Source organism: Notechis scutatus, chromosome 5, assembly GCF_049901735.1.
Source record: "Notechis scutatus isolate UNSWTSFEM ecotype Mainland chromosome 5, rNotScu1.2, whole genome shotgun sequence".
In the NCBI taxonomy this organism is placed as follows: Eukaryota; Metazoa; Chordata; class Lepidosauria; order Squamata; family Elapidae; genus Notechis; species Notechis scutatus.
The window spans coordinates 22,972,047-22,986,595 of record NC_142013.1 but is presented as its reverse complement, the minus strand read 5'-3'; the positions used below and the strand labels follow the sequence as shown (position 1 = coordinate 22,986,595).

The following is a 14,549-nucleotide window of genomic DNA, read 5'->3' as shown; positions in this document are numbered from 1 at the left end:
GAATGCAGGAAACAGCATTCATATAATTTTTCAGTTTAAGATCTCAGTATTTCATAAAGATATCCCCCATCAATTACACTTATAATTGTTACATTACTGTATTAATTTTGCATTTTATCTACTTTGAAAATGGTGTGTATTGGAAGTACTTGAGTGCTTATGTTAATATTTTGTTTTGATCTGAAAAATTGGAATTCTACTTTCAAAACAAATTTCAGTTTAGATGTGTCCAGGTTACAGACTAAAAGAATGTTCTAGCTGAATGAAACTTGGCCATAAAAAATGAACAAGGATATTTCATTCTCAAAAGCTGAGCTTTTCTACAGGAATAATTTCCTCAGGGCTGTGCGGGGATTTGTTTAAAGGGTTGCAGACAGTGTTCAAGTTGGACAACCCTAGAAATTCTCTACATGGATATTTGCTTTAAGGTAGCATGTTTATGTGTGCGGCCACTATATGCCTTTCACAATGCATTGCTTAAGGTTCTCTTCTAGAACTGTGTGTAGACTCAATGCAGTTGCTGAATAGGCAGATTAGAAAGTGTAGGTAGAATTGTGGCCTGAATCCACCTCAGGTCATTCTCTTCTGTTTAAAGTGCTGCTTCATTTCACCTAATGATACATGCATTTTCTGTCAAAACCTTACTCATTAGAGGCATATTTTTTTTCTTTAATCCTCCATGCCATTTTCTAGATGAGGGAATGCTGGAAAGAAAAAAAGCTACACTATGAAATCTTAATTTCTTTGACGTTATGACAGTGGCCCATTTGTTGAAGGAAGTGCACTGATAGATTTCAAGTGCGTTGATTCAACAATATAAAGCATGAATGAAACAAATATGCATCTTCCAAAATGAGCACAAGTATCACCAAAGCACATTTGCTAGGAAGCCACAATGGTTCTTACGTTGATCATTCATTTGCGCTGGTCAAGTTTGAGTTAATTCAGTTCCTTAAGTTCAACTTTATAGTTTGGAGTTAAGGTTCAGATTAGAACTAAGAACAGTGTAAGTGATGTGTGTTTGTACATGGGAAAGGGGAGAAGGAATGGCATAAACAAGGAAAGAATGTTGTGTCATCATGAATGAAAAACAGATTTTGAAAAATTGGCTGAGTTCAACATGTTGCTAAATCATCTTTTGGCCAAATCTTAGCTACAGGGGAGTCAGTCCAACCTCATATTGACCTTGGCAGCACATGTATCCACCATACATGACATGTTCTGTGGGGCTTCTCATTTTTAGTCTCTCACATATTTTCCTTCTTCAGTAGAAAAAAAAATCATAATTCATAAATAGAAAGTGACTATATGAATCTTAGTGTTCTTCAGTAAATGTTTGTGGAAATTGGAAATTGGAAATGTTTGTGGAAATAGTAGTCTTGAAAGTTGCTAAGGTTGGACACTCCTGGCCTATATGATATGTCCAGGTACAGAGAGATGGTTTTGTTGCTCTTATTCCTTCTAGTGTGTATAAGAGGAAGAAGAGGCCTCTCCAGAGAAGCACTAGTTGGTCTCACACATCACAGTGAGCCAAAAATGTAACTTATTTGATTTTGGCTTGGTATATTACATGAAACAACTGTGGTTTGGAAGCCATGTTTATAATTATTGTATAAATCTAACCAATTGTGGTTTATTCAGTAAACTGGTTAAATAAACTGTGGCTTAGCATAATGTATTAAAAAGACTGAGGCTTTTCTATACCCGTACTAAATTATGTGAGGTCTAAGCAACTGTGATGTACATAATATTATGGCTATGGTGGCAGATCCAGTCACCAAACAATCCTTCTATTTATCAGAAGGCAAAATTATTGAGTTGCTCTCCATCAATGTCTTCAAGCTCTCCAGAATCTCAATCCTAAATATGGTATTCTACCTTTGTCTTTTTTTTTCTAGACAGAGGCCAATGCAGGGGTGGGATTCTACCAGTTCTATCCACTTCTGTAGAACCAGTAGTTCTGAAGAGCAGCAGACAGAGAGCATACATAGAACCGGTTCTATATGTGCTGCTGTTTTGGCCCACCTGTCCGCCCGGCTCTTACCTGACCTTTATTTCCTGCTTTTTCAACCGCAGCTGCTTTGCGTGACACAGCTGTGGTTGAAAAAGCAGGGAAAAGGGGGCTTTTCCAACTGCTGCGCACTTGGATGCAGCGCTGCTCAGCTGTCCGGGCGCGCATGCGCACACAACACAGAGCAACAGAACCGGTACTTATACTGGTCGGATCCCATCCCTGGGCCAATGCCAAACAAAGAATTAAGTTACAGTTACTCATTATTACTATTTTTTAGAAATGCTCATGGAAACTATGTAAGGCCTAGAGACATTCTTGGAAATAAAAATAATCCTTAAGACAACCAGTTTGCTTCACACCATGTCAATTTTTCCCTTTTTTTCTGGCCAAGAATTATGAAAAGCACTAATCACCTCACCACTAATGAACAAAGCCAATTTGTAGCAAATGCGAAAAATGGTATACATCAAAATAGATGAAAGGGTGGGACTTTATACTGAATGAACGTGACACCAATCGCTCAGCAAGAGCTTGGAGGTCAAGCAAAGTACTAAAGGAATATTGATTTACAAACTCCTCTGCAAACAACAACAACAACAACAACAACAACAATAATAATAATAATAATAATAATAATAATAATAATAATAATAATAATAATAATAATAATAATATAAATAATTGAAACTTTTTCTGTTGGGAAAGACTAGGAACAACAAAGCCAACAAATAGTAAAATAATCCAGAAATAGATATTTTTATAAGACAGCATTGAGTATTTCAAGCTGGCTCACAAAAGTATAGCAGTTAGATTTAAATCCAATGTAGTGAAAACTACAAGAGAAGATAGCTGCAAACGTTTATTGAAAATTACAGTGATACAGTTCATCACTAAAGTGTACAAAACAAAGAAAATCTTTACCTGGTTATAAAAGATAACATCATCATCAAAAATTGTTGTTCCAAGGTCTAAGAGCTGCATTTATTTTTCTTATTTATGTATTATATATTTATTAATCAAATTTGTAAGCTATCCAAGTTCCAACAATTCTGGTGAAATGAAAAATTTATGAATTTTCATTTCATAAAAAAATGTTTTTTTAATGAAATGAAGCCAATTTTTTTCCCAATTTTGAAGCATAAGGGCTCTCATACTTGATGTCTTAGTAAAATAAATGGATCATTTTTATATCTAACAGAACATTGTACATTAAAAAATCTATTCACTCTCTCTGATGGTCTTTCGTGTACTATTCTACTAAAACAATCTTCATTGGAAAACGTTTTGAGCTTGTAAATTCTTGGTTGCAGTCCTGTTTAAATCTATACCATATAAAGTATGTTCAGGATGTAAACACCAGATTCAGTCAGTATATTCAGACATTTTGCTAAGAATGCTGAGGTTACACCGTGGCAAAAATAGAAGCCCTGATAATAAGCCACGTAAGAAAATTTAATTGCTTTCTCCTATCTTACTTTTGGCCTAATATCATAAAAGACCCCAACTAAAGGCACAGCATCATTTTTCAGAGGTCAGAAGAAAGGAGAATTTGCTGCAGAGGTAGGGTGGACTTGAGTCTCAAAATTCATTGTTACAAAATCTTGAATATACCCTGTTAATCAAAATAGTCAAAACTGGGCTACAACAGTCCAAGTATCTGGCCTGTTAGAAGGCAGCTTCCTTACTGGAAATGAACAGTTCTTGATAATGTGCAACCCTTCCTAAACCCATTCACAAATGAAATTGCAAATAAGATTTTATAAAATATCTAGGAATTTAATCACAGAGAATCACAATCATTTCCAAAGTCCATTTGGTTCCTTCTGTTGAAGAAGATGGTCCTTTACACACAGCAGTGTCAATGGTGGTGCACTTTGCCTTACAGTGGCATCAGCTCTTCATCCTCTTCCTTCATGAAAAGCCATGGTTGCCTTCTGGCCCCATACAACTTAACCATGCATTGTAGCTAGAAAAACAACAACTTCGGAGTCTATTCTGCCGTTGCTTCAAATGAGATGTAGCTCACTTTTCATTTAGTAATAAAATTGCTTTCTGTGTAATTAAATCCCTATGCCCTTGGGATTTATGCATTTTATAAAACAAGGAGAATTTCATCAAGGTCTTAAAAGTTTTCAAGTATGTTCAACAAACCCTTAAGAGCCTACATTTGGCAGTAAAATGTAATGTGACTAAAACCAGAGTACAACAAAAAAAACCAAGAATGGGGTAGGAGTAAGGGAGTTTTATTAGCTTTTTCCATGAAACTGAGATTCTTTAGACAGAAGTCATATCTAGAAAAAAAATGTCAATATTCAAATACAGCAATGCCTTTGTAGTATTTAAGGACTATATAGAATGAGGTTTATGAGTTGTTTATTTCAGTGTGTAAATAAAGTATCAATGGACTTTAAAAAAACAAATGCAAAATCCTCAGTATATATATATATATATATATGAACAAATGAACAGTAATATAGAATCCTAGTATCATAGTGTAGGAGAGGCTATTTAGATCTCCAGTTTCCTACTCAGTGCCAGAGTTCAATAGAAACCATTATCAGCTAGGACTTTCCAACTTGTCCATTCACCACAAAGAGGGTCTATTGAATTTCATTGATCCCAGAACAATTTTTTTTATTATCTCTTCTGTCTTCTCTTTTCAAAGCTATTTCAAGTAAGAGCTGAAAAGTTCACAGTGTAGGCCTTACGCCAATTCTACAGAAAAGGTGCTCCATAGTATGGGTGCCATTGCTGACAAAGACTTATATTAAATCTCTACCAGGAAGGCCAGAAAAAGGATATTAGCCGAAGATCTCAAAAATAGTTGGGAAAAGTTGTTATCTCAGGCATTTGGTCTTAAACAAGCAGAGTTGTAAAACATGTTGACCAGGTTCCAGAAAAAATAAGAAAATCAATGAATTTATTTTAAAAATTTTAAAAATATGAATACAAACTTGGCTGTACTAGCCAAATTATGAGAATAGTGAATTGGCCCAAGAGATTGGCTGAGATAATGTTTTTTATTTATAGTGCAATGTTCTTGGAATTTTGAGACAATTTGTCATTTGTTAAAAATCTCTCTTAATATAACCCAGAAACATTTCAGATGTTCGTGTTGTTACCAAAAACACAATAGCTGAGGCTAAAATATACAGTAGTAATTTTCCCCCTTACTGACCATATTGAGCTCACAGTCTCTATTCCTATTTTTCTCATAACTTAAAATTCTACACTTAAAATAATTTCACGTAAGTCAATATAATACCGGTTCATTTTATCACATATTCTGTATATTCACGAATTTTTGGTAGAAAACAGCCATGTTCATACCAAGAAAAACCATGTTGGAGAGTGTAATATTGTAATTTCACCCAAAGCTGTCTCACTTTTAAAAATAATGTCACAAACAACTATGATTTCTTTTTGATGCAGGAAAGACACTCGGGAGAGGTGCTTTTGGGAAAGTAGTGCAAGCAGTTGCATTCGGAATTAAAAAGTCACCCACGTACAAAGTAGTTGCGGTGAAAATGCTGAAAGGTATGATGAGCTTGAGTCGAGAAAATCCTTATGTTTATGGGGCACAAAATTTGACTCATAGTTAAGGGTAATCAAAATGAATGCATCCTCATTTTCAAATGTTCAAAATTTGTAATCGTTGCAATTTATTCCATAATATATTGCATTTTTGTGACAATATAGTGATAGACAACAGCTTTTGGAAATGGCTGAGCTATAATCACTATAGTTTCTTCTCCTTCCCTCCCTCTCTCTTCCCCTCATTGATACCAAACATTAATCATTAAATTATAAAAGCTGAAATGATCAACCACTGACCTCCTGGTGAAAGGTTTATAGACAAAACTCAACCCTTAGCCAGTTCCATGGGTGTCCTGGAACATCATCCACATTTCCAGATCCAGATTTCACATCAACAAATTCCATATATGTAAATAGAATGAACTGAAGAGGAAGAAAGGCAGGTCTCCAATATAAAAAAGGATCCAACAGCTAAGAAGTAACTTGCTCCAACTTGGAGAGAACAGCCAGTAGCACAGCAGTCCCAAGTTTAAGTTTATGGAACAGGTGACATAATTGCAGTCTGAATTTCCAACTATTAAAAGAACTCCAGCAATGAAGTGATCTGAAGTTCAGCAAGAAGCATTGGCTAGGAATAAAACCATCTGGCAATCTAGACCAGAGAAACCTAGTCATGGAGCTGGCACTCAATCTTTCCCCCCTAATTTATCTAATCCTTGCAGAAGGAGCAACAGCAAGTGAACATAAAGCTCTGATGACCGAATTGAAGATTTTGACACATATAGGCCATCATCTTAATGTGGTGAATCTACTGGGAGCGTGTACAAAGGGCAGAGGTAAAAAAAAAAAAAGAACCAAATCAATCTGAAGCTCTTATTTGTTAGTTTTATTACTTGTTTTGCTTTTATGTTATGATAGAGAGTAGGACAATTAATGCTAAGTTCATCTTAATTTTGTTTTTTATTGTTTTACCTTTAAGAGAGATTTTACCTTAAGTCAATGCTGGTACCATTAGTAGAAATGCATTTTCTATATTCACCTTGTCATTCATGTTGTTCACAGGACCATTGATGGTGATAGTTGAATATTGCAAATATGGAAATTTGTCAGGTTATTTGAAGAGCAAAAGGGATTTATTTTCTACCCACAAGGTAATGCCTAAATTGCCTAATTATGATTTTTTCAGCTGATCACAAACTTACATTTTATCTCACTGTATAACTGTATCAAAACAAAATGATCTCAAAAGAATTCAGAAATAAGACACCAGTGGGTTGAGAGGTTTTCCCCTTATAGCTTTGATTCATCAAGTTACAGGATTACAGTTCAACATCAGAATGGTCATGTAAATCTATTCCTACAGATATAGCTCAAATAAATAGGGATCTCTGAAAAATTTTTAGATTAGAGGTCAAAGTGACGTGTGGGCATGTGAGCATTCTTGAAAGTGGGAATCTGATGAGTGACACAAATTTTATTACTATAACTTAAAGGCAATTTATTTGCAGGAAACGCATTATACAGGGAGACAAAGCCTAGTATCTAACTGCATCCTACTAGGACACGAGTCAAAGAATATGTGTTCTGTTCATTAGAAGAAAAGCAGTAGGAAATGACATCAGATTAGCAATCTCAGGCAAAGAGCAATCGGAGGAATAAACAGGGAAGGGACATCAAATAAATCATTATATTTACAACTGCTCCCGTGCAATTAGGAAGTCAGAAAGTATTGAAGAATTAATACCATTGGATTTACACCTCCAACAGGTGGTAGGGCAGGAATAGTCAACTGAGAGTTCCTTAGCCAAATATGTCCTACAAAATCACAATCGTATTTGTAACAGCCACATTAAGTGAATACAGTTCTCTTCCTAATTTTATGTGAATCTATTTGTGTGTGCATGTTTTTGAATAAAGAGAGGAAGAAACATAAATTTTGTGAATCTTAATTTCAATACTATTTGGGTTGTATATAGCCATATAGATATATATGGAATAGATATACTTATCTATAATTAGAATCTTAGTACTTCTTACATGTTATAAGATACCTCTTATATCTTTGCTGAGCTGGAGACAGGAAACTGTAATCTAACTGAAGTTTTGAAGAAACCATTACTACGCTCCAAATCTTAGCATTGTATACAGGTTAACATGAAGGACAATTCTACATATTTTTTTCAAAATTGGAACTGAAAGGCAGGGAACTGTATACGCTTCTTAAAGCTAATCATGAAGTATAGTCCTGAGAAATCTCTCTTCTAAGCATTCAATATATTTTTTTTCATATCAGGTTTATAGGGTTGCACATCTTACAAAAATATAGTTCTGAGGGATGTACAACACTGAATTAAAAACAAAAGGCTTTAAATATATAAAGTCATTTTAAAAACTATAAAAAACATACAAGCAGAGAAGATGACTTTAGCCATTGTAAGAAAACCACTGCAGGATCTTCCTGGATCCCTGGAATTCCCAGGACTAATGTCGTAGCCAGGTCCTGAGAGATTTGTGGAACATTGTAAGAGATGAAGCTATCCTCATTTTCAGTGGTAAAAGATTCCACAATGTGGATGCCGTGGCCATAGCCTCTCTCTTGTGACCTGCCAAGTTTAATTCCTTAGTAAGATAGGACCCACAATATGCCTTCTCTGCCAGATCTGCTGGGACAACTAGATCTGAAGAGACGTAGTCCTTCAGATAACCTGACCCTATGCCAAGAAAAACGTTCAAGGTTTAAAAGGAGGACATTGAATTGGACCTGGAAGCACACTGGTAAACCAACATTGCTCATGGAGCTGTGTGCTGTTTTAGGGCCACACATAACAACCCACACCACTGCATTTAGCAGCAGGTGAAGCTTCTGGATACCCTTCAAGGGCAGCTCCATGTAGAATGCATTAGCAAAATCTAAATGGAAGGTGACTACGGTATGATTAACATTAAGCAGAGCCTCCTGATCCGAGTATGGGAGCAAATGGCTCACAACAGAAAGCTGCGCCCTCCAAGCACAACTGCCACCTAATCTTTGAGCAGGGGTTCTGAGTCCAAGAGGATCATCAGATGAAGCACTGGGTCTGTATAGGGCAGTACAACCCCATCTAGTACCAAAGATGTACCATAGTCCTAGAACTGGAAGGCCCTAAAACTCAAAGCCACTCAGTCTTGCTAGAATTCAGCTAATGCCAGTGTCCCCCATCCAGACCCTCGCAGTCTCCAAGCACTGAGATGAGATGACTACAGCATCGCTTAGTTCAGTGGGGGCAGAGATGTATAATTGGATATCATCAGCATACTGATGACACCATACACCAGGGGTGACAAACTCAGTTTCATTGAGGGCCGCATCAGGGTTGTATTTGACCCCAGGGGGATGGGGTGGGCATGGCCAGGGAGGGTGTGGCTAGCTTAATGTCACTCATGTTGGGTGTGCCTGTGGTGGCCCAAGTGCTCTGCCAGCAAAAACGGGCTCCCAAGCTCTGTTTTCAGCTGCAATGGCCTCCTGTAACCCTCTGCCAATGAAAACGGAGTTCGGGTGAGCCATGCATGGTCCTCGTGAGCTCTGTTTTCTGCTGCGATGCCCTCCTGCAATCTTCTGCCAGTGAAAATGGAGCTTGGGTGAGCCACATGCGGCCTTTGCAAGGTCCATTTTCAGCCGTGATGGCTTCCTACAACCCCCTGCCAGTGAAAATGGAGGTTGTATGGGCCGGTCCTTCACTGTTTCCAGGACAGACCCACAGGCTGGATCTAAGTATCCCATGGGCCAGATCCAGCCTTGAATTTGACACCTCTGCCTTACATCATGGCAGTGGTTGACCCCACCCAGCAGCCTCATATACAGAAGATATTAAGTAGGAGAAGAGAGAGTAGTACCCCCACATAGTAGGGGCCAAGGGCAGAAAGTCTCTTCTCAACTACCTCCAGCTGGTATCAACCCTGGAATATGGTATTGGCAAGCTTTGCACACACAAAATTCAATCAAAGGGATGTATGCCCTAAAAGCTGTTGATTATTTATATATTTGTAGATTTAGTATTATGACTTTTCCCTCTTAAAAGTTGATAGCATATATACAAACATTGTAGTTGATTAGTCATTATGTAGAAAGAATGTTATAAGTTCCATGCTTCTTTAAACTGTCAATATTTTTTAAATCTCTGTAGGACATTGTGCTTACCCTCTCTGCTTTCGTTCCAGACCATCTTAAATTGATCAAGCTAGAGTTTAAAATATCGAGTAGATAGTTAGCTGCATTAAAGCAAATGAAATATGTTTTCCCCTGACAAATTAACTAGAAAACTGAAGATGGAGAAAATGTTTTTTTCTAACAAAAGTGGTTTTACATACTTGCATGAATCATTTCCAAGGGACTTAATTCTCATCACTGAAGAACATTAAGTTATGGAAGGAATTCACTGGCTCATTTCAAACCTTTTTGAATGGAAAGACACAAATAACCTACGGCTCAGCCTAAGTAATGTTAAACACTTCAAAATCACATTGGGTTGGATCCAAAGTTAGTCATACTTAGAATTGACTCCAATTAATGAGATTTAAAACTCTCTAGTTTAAATGGCTCCTTGATAAATACGAATGTCGCTGGCTTTATTCCTTTAATTGCAGTAGAAAAAAAATTAAAAGTCCATGTTTAATTATCAAATTGAAATAGGTGGAACTCAAAAGTGTTTTAAAATGAGCGGGTCACGGAAAATTGAAATTCCACGTTGCTTTGCCAATAATTTCTCCTTGTTTAAATAAACAAGTATGGATCCATTCAAAGAGACCCTTTGACAGAGAAGAAGGATGTTGAGCCCATCAGCGATAAAAAAAAAAGACTGGAGAATGTCCCAAGTCGAGAAAGCTTAGCAAGCTCTGGATTTCAGGAAGATAAAAGTTTAAGTGATGTGGAGGAGGAAGAGGAGGGTAGGTATTATTAATTCCTTCCTTTTTCTATACAGCCTGTGTAGTTTTACAGTCATGCTCTGCATCTTTGACATTTTCTTGCTCCATTTATCACCCTCGTAAACATCCGTGGGAGACGCTCAGCTCCAAGAAAAGATGGTTTAAAATAAGCTTATTTACAGAATTCCTCAGTCAGACAGGAAGACGTGTTACTGTTTCCGTGGTCTCTTTCTTATCCAAGGAGAAGTCTTTGGTATATCATAAGGTTTTCCCCCTCCCCGCTCCCTCATTAGTGAACTAAGTTTGAAATGCTCTAGGGAGAATAAATGAATTACTGTCAGGATGAGGTCATATTAACCACCTCCATGCCACTTTGATTTCAGATGTCAGTGATTTCTACAAGTGGCCCCTCACCATGGAAGATCTTATTTCTTACAGCTTTCAGGTAGCCAGAGGCATGGAATTCTTGTCATCTCAAAAGGTTAGATTTCCTTTTTTCCATTGGCTTCCAGAATAGCAACAACAACAAAAAGAATTGTTAACTAATATGCCTACAGTGGGTTGTAAGGCTGAGTATTTTTTTTAGCTATTTATTGGATCTCTAAACTACCCTATTCCGCCAACTTTAGGTGGTGTACAAAATGAAGCATAGTATAAAGCACAATACAAGTAATTTTAAAAATCCCCAATAAATAAGATATAATCCTGGTGTGGTTCATCCTTTGGCTGCATAACCAGTACAGACTGAAACAGATACAGTTTGTCACAGATGCTCTCAGTTGGGAAGAAGACAATATGAAAAATGCCTTCAACCTATTTTGCTAAGAGCTTGCTTGAGTTCAGCTGCGGGTGCATGAGCATTAATAACACTGAATGACACCGACACTAACAGTAAATGTATTTAACACCGTCTTCTGGAAAAGGCAGGATTTAACTATTCTATGGGAAGCTATAAAAGTGGGGGACGTTCTTGCTTGGGATAAGCTGTTCCAAGGGAGAAGAAAAGTCAAGGGTAATGGGTTGGCACAGTAGTCTTCAGGCTCTAGAAGAGGCTGGCTTGCTTAGAAAGAAGAGGACATGTCTGCATTACAATGGGCTTTGGTTGCTTTTCTTGCATATTGACTCCAATGTCCATAAGTATTCATCATTATTGATGGCAGAAAACATTATACTTGACATGGGTACAGCTAATGCTAGTAATCTACTTTATATCTTCTCTCTACTGTATTACTGTAGTAAAAATTAGTGTAGTGAAAGCTTTAACTGACCAAAGTCATGGTAAGCAGCAAAGGACGATATGTATGGGTCCCTGTGGTGATTATTTATTATTCTTTTTGTACTCTCTATTTAACACTGCTTTCTCCAGACGGGAATAGTGTGATGGGTATGTACAATTGCACATATGTATGCATGCATGATGTATCATTCCTCACATTTTAACAATTTTCCATCAGATGTATAAGACTCACGTTGCTTTTTTTAAAAAAGTAGAAATTCTGTGCTCTTAATTGTTGTGTAACAGATAGTGTATGCATGTATGTATGTCAACAAGTATACATTTTGTGTAGATAAAATGGAAGCTTTTAAATTGTTTCTCACTAACATTAAATAGTAATAGCTAAAACATGATTTAAACAATTTTGTTTAAACCTCAGTTCAGGGATTTAGAAAACAGCTATTTTCCTTCACACTTTTTCACTCCCACAAACACACACCTTTATGCAAAAAGCCATATGCGCTTCCTGACTATCATTGGAAGAAAGCGAGATAGGAGAAAATGTGTGTTTTTTTCAGTTGGCAGAATAGGATGAAAATTTCCAGAATGCCTTGTGAGAAGATATAATGTACCAAGTTTGTCAGAGATGGTGCTAACCGACTTTAATATATGTACAGTTTGAAGGGGAAATTCTGCACCACTCTTAGTTTCTCCAAGACAGGGCAATCAAAGAGAGACCCAATCTAGAACTAAAGAGAAATGTCCTGATAGTTAGAACAATTAATCAATAGAACGACTTGCCTCCAGAAGTTGTAAATGCTCCAACACTGGAAGTTTTTAAGAAGAGATTGGACAGCCATTTGTCTGAAATGATTATAGTTGTTCCGCTGGAGGGGGTTGGACTAGAAGACCTCCAAGGTCCCTTACAACTTTGTTATTCTTCTTTTAATTCCTTGATTCCAGGCAGAATTTGTAAACAAAAGTTATCCCTCTATAAGAATTTGTGTTCTGTGTGTTATGATATGCCATCCTGCCAGAGCTGGTATTCAGCAGGTTCTGACCAGTTCTGGAGAACCGGTAGTGGAAACCAACAAATACCACCTCTGACTGGAGTATCCTCCCCCTGCCATGCCCACCAAGCCATGCCCACAGAACCGGTAGTAACAAAATTTGAATCCCACCACTGCATCCTGCCTTTGTTTCATATCATTCGTTTTAATGTTTTCAGTTAACTGTGTATTGTTATCCAATTAAAGCAGAAAGATGTGCTAAAAATATACTTTTTAAAAGTATAAATAGAAATTACTGTGAGCAGCCAGCTTTTCCCAGCAAGTGTCATTAAGATATCTCGACTGATGACTCACATCACTGTTAACCAGAACTATTTAGTTCAATCTGTTTAGAATAAATTAGAGAAGAAAGGTCACTTTTAATAAGTCTGGACTCTACAGAGAAACTCTATCCGTGGGAAAAGAAATTACTATTAAGTCAGCTTAAGTCTTCCATGTTTGGATATATCCCTGAAAAATCAAGAATCATACAGCATCTTAAAAGATAAAATACAAGCATCTACTGTGTTAGAGGAAATGGAACTTTAATAAATTATTTTTTATGCAATTACTTTCTTATAGTGCATCCATCGTGATTTAGCAGCCAGAAACATCCTCTTATCTGACAACAACGTTGTGAAGATCTGTGATTTTGGCCTTGCAAGAGATACTTATAAAAATCCTGATTATGTGAGAAAAGGCGACGTAAGTAGGGATGCTACTGTACTTGGTATTTGCTCTTTTGTTTATCATTCTGAACAGCTCATGAAAAAGCTCTTTCAGTATTTACATTCTCTGAAGCTAAAAGGCCCCTAAAAGCATTGGTGCTCTTTCCTTTAGCACCAAAATGAGCAATCCAGATGAGTTGTATACATTGTGCTTGTTTGCATCCTCCACAACAATGCTCGGAAATGTTCATCAGTTCTTTTACTTTTTTTTAAAATAGTTTATATGTTGATATTTTATTTCTGGACTAACCTTGCCAGAATAGCCAATGAAAAGGTTTAGAGTCAAGGCGTAAAAGAACAAGATAGTTGCTTTTTTTCAGTGGTGGGCCAGATTGGGACTCTGATGACTTCATAACAAACCCTGCGACCTATTGGTTAGCCCTATTGGTTGGGGTTGACCTTTGGAATATAAATAATAACATATAATTGTTTAGGAAGCATGCTATCCAGATACAATTTAGAAAGCGGAGAAAGGGGCACACATTTTGACCTACATCTTGCTACGATAGCAGAAAGCAAAGAACAGCTGCCTAGATCCAGAATTCTGCTTTCTGTTTGTAAAATATAGCAAAGAGAATATACATGCTACTTAGCTTTCGCATAAGATTAAAAACAACCCTCAGAGTCCAAAAAAGGGAGCAGAAAATTGCTAAAAGCAGGACGTTACTGATTCTATTTAGACCTAGAGAGAAGTTTGCCCTAATCTTATTATATCTCCCAAGATGCAGTGGAGCATCAGAAAAGACCATTTGGCCACCTGTATGTTCTGAGTTCTGAAGAAGGGGTTAATGTTGGTAATATTCCATCAATGCAATGTCAGAGTTCCCAAATACGAATTAAGCAATTGTAGAAGTCACGCGGCAGCGGCACTGAGCAGAGTCATTCCACTGAAATCTTACTGAAATTCTCATAGGCTTGGATTCATATAACATGATAGGGCTAAAATAGAATGGTTTTTTGGTGGGGGGGGCTGTATATTGTGGGAAATCATACATGCCTCGCATATTGAATGTGATCCAAAACATCACATCAGGCATACTACTATGGTTTGTTTTGGGCACAGCGTGCTATATTTGTTAGCATGGGATTAGTATGCTGAGTCA

General features: G+C 37.0%; 1 protein-coding gene across 3 annotated transcripts in view; it reads left to right on the top strand.

Annotated features, from left to right (window-relative positions):
- Nucleotides 1–14,549, top strand: part of FLT1 (fms related receptor tyrosine kinase 1) — a 120,910-nt gene that overhangs the window by 93,083 nt on the left and 13,278 nt on the right. For 2 of the 3 annotated variants that reach the window (XM_026675044.2, XM_087966326.1), the window contains exons 18-23: nucleotides 5,447–5,551; nucleotides 6,274–6,387; nucleotides 6,614–6,702; nucleotides 10,315–10,474; nucleotides 10,837–10,934; nucleotides 13,301–13,423. In XM_026675044.2, coding sequence (XP_026530829.2) covers nucleotides 5,447–5,551; nucleotides 6,274–6,387; nucleotides 6,614–6,702; nucleotides 10,315–10,474; nucleotides 10,837–10,934; nucleotides 13,301–13,423 — 689 coding nt within the window. The remainder of the gene's footprint in view (nucleotides 1–5,446; nucleotides 5,552–6,273; nucleotides 6,388–6,613; nucleotides 6,703–10,314; nucleotides 10,475–10,836; nucleotides 10,935–13,300; nucleotides 13,424–14,549) is intronic. The other variant, XM_087966325.1, reaches the window with a different exon arrangement.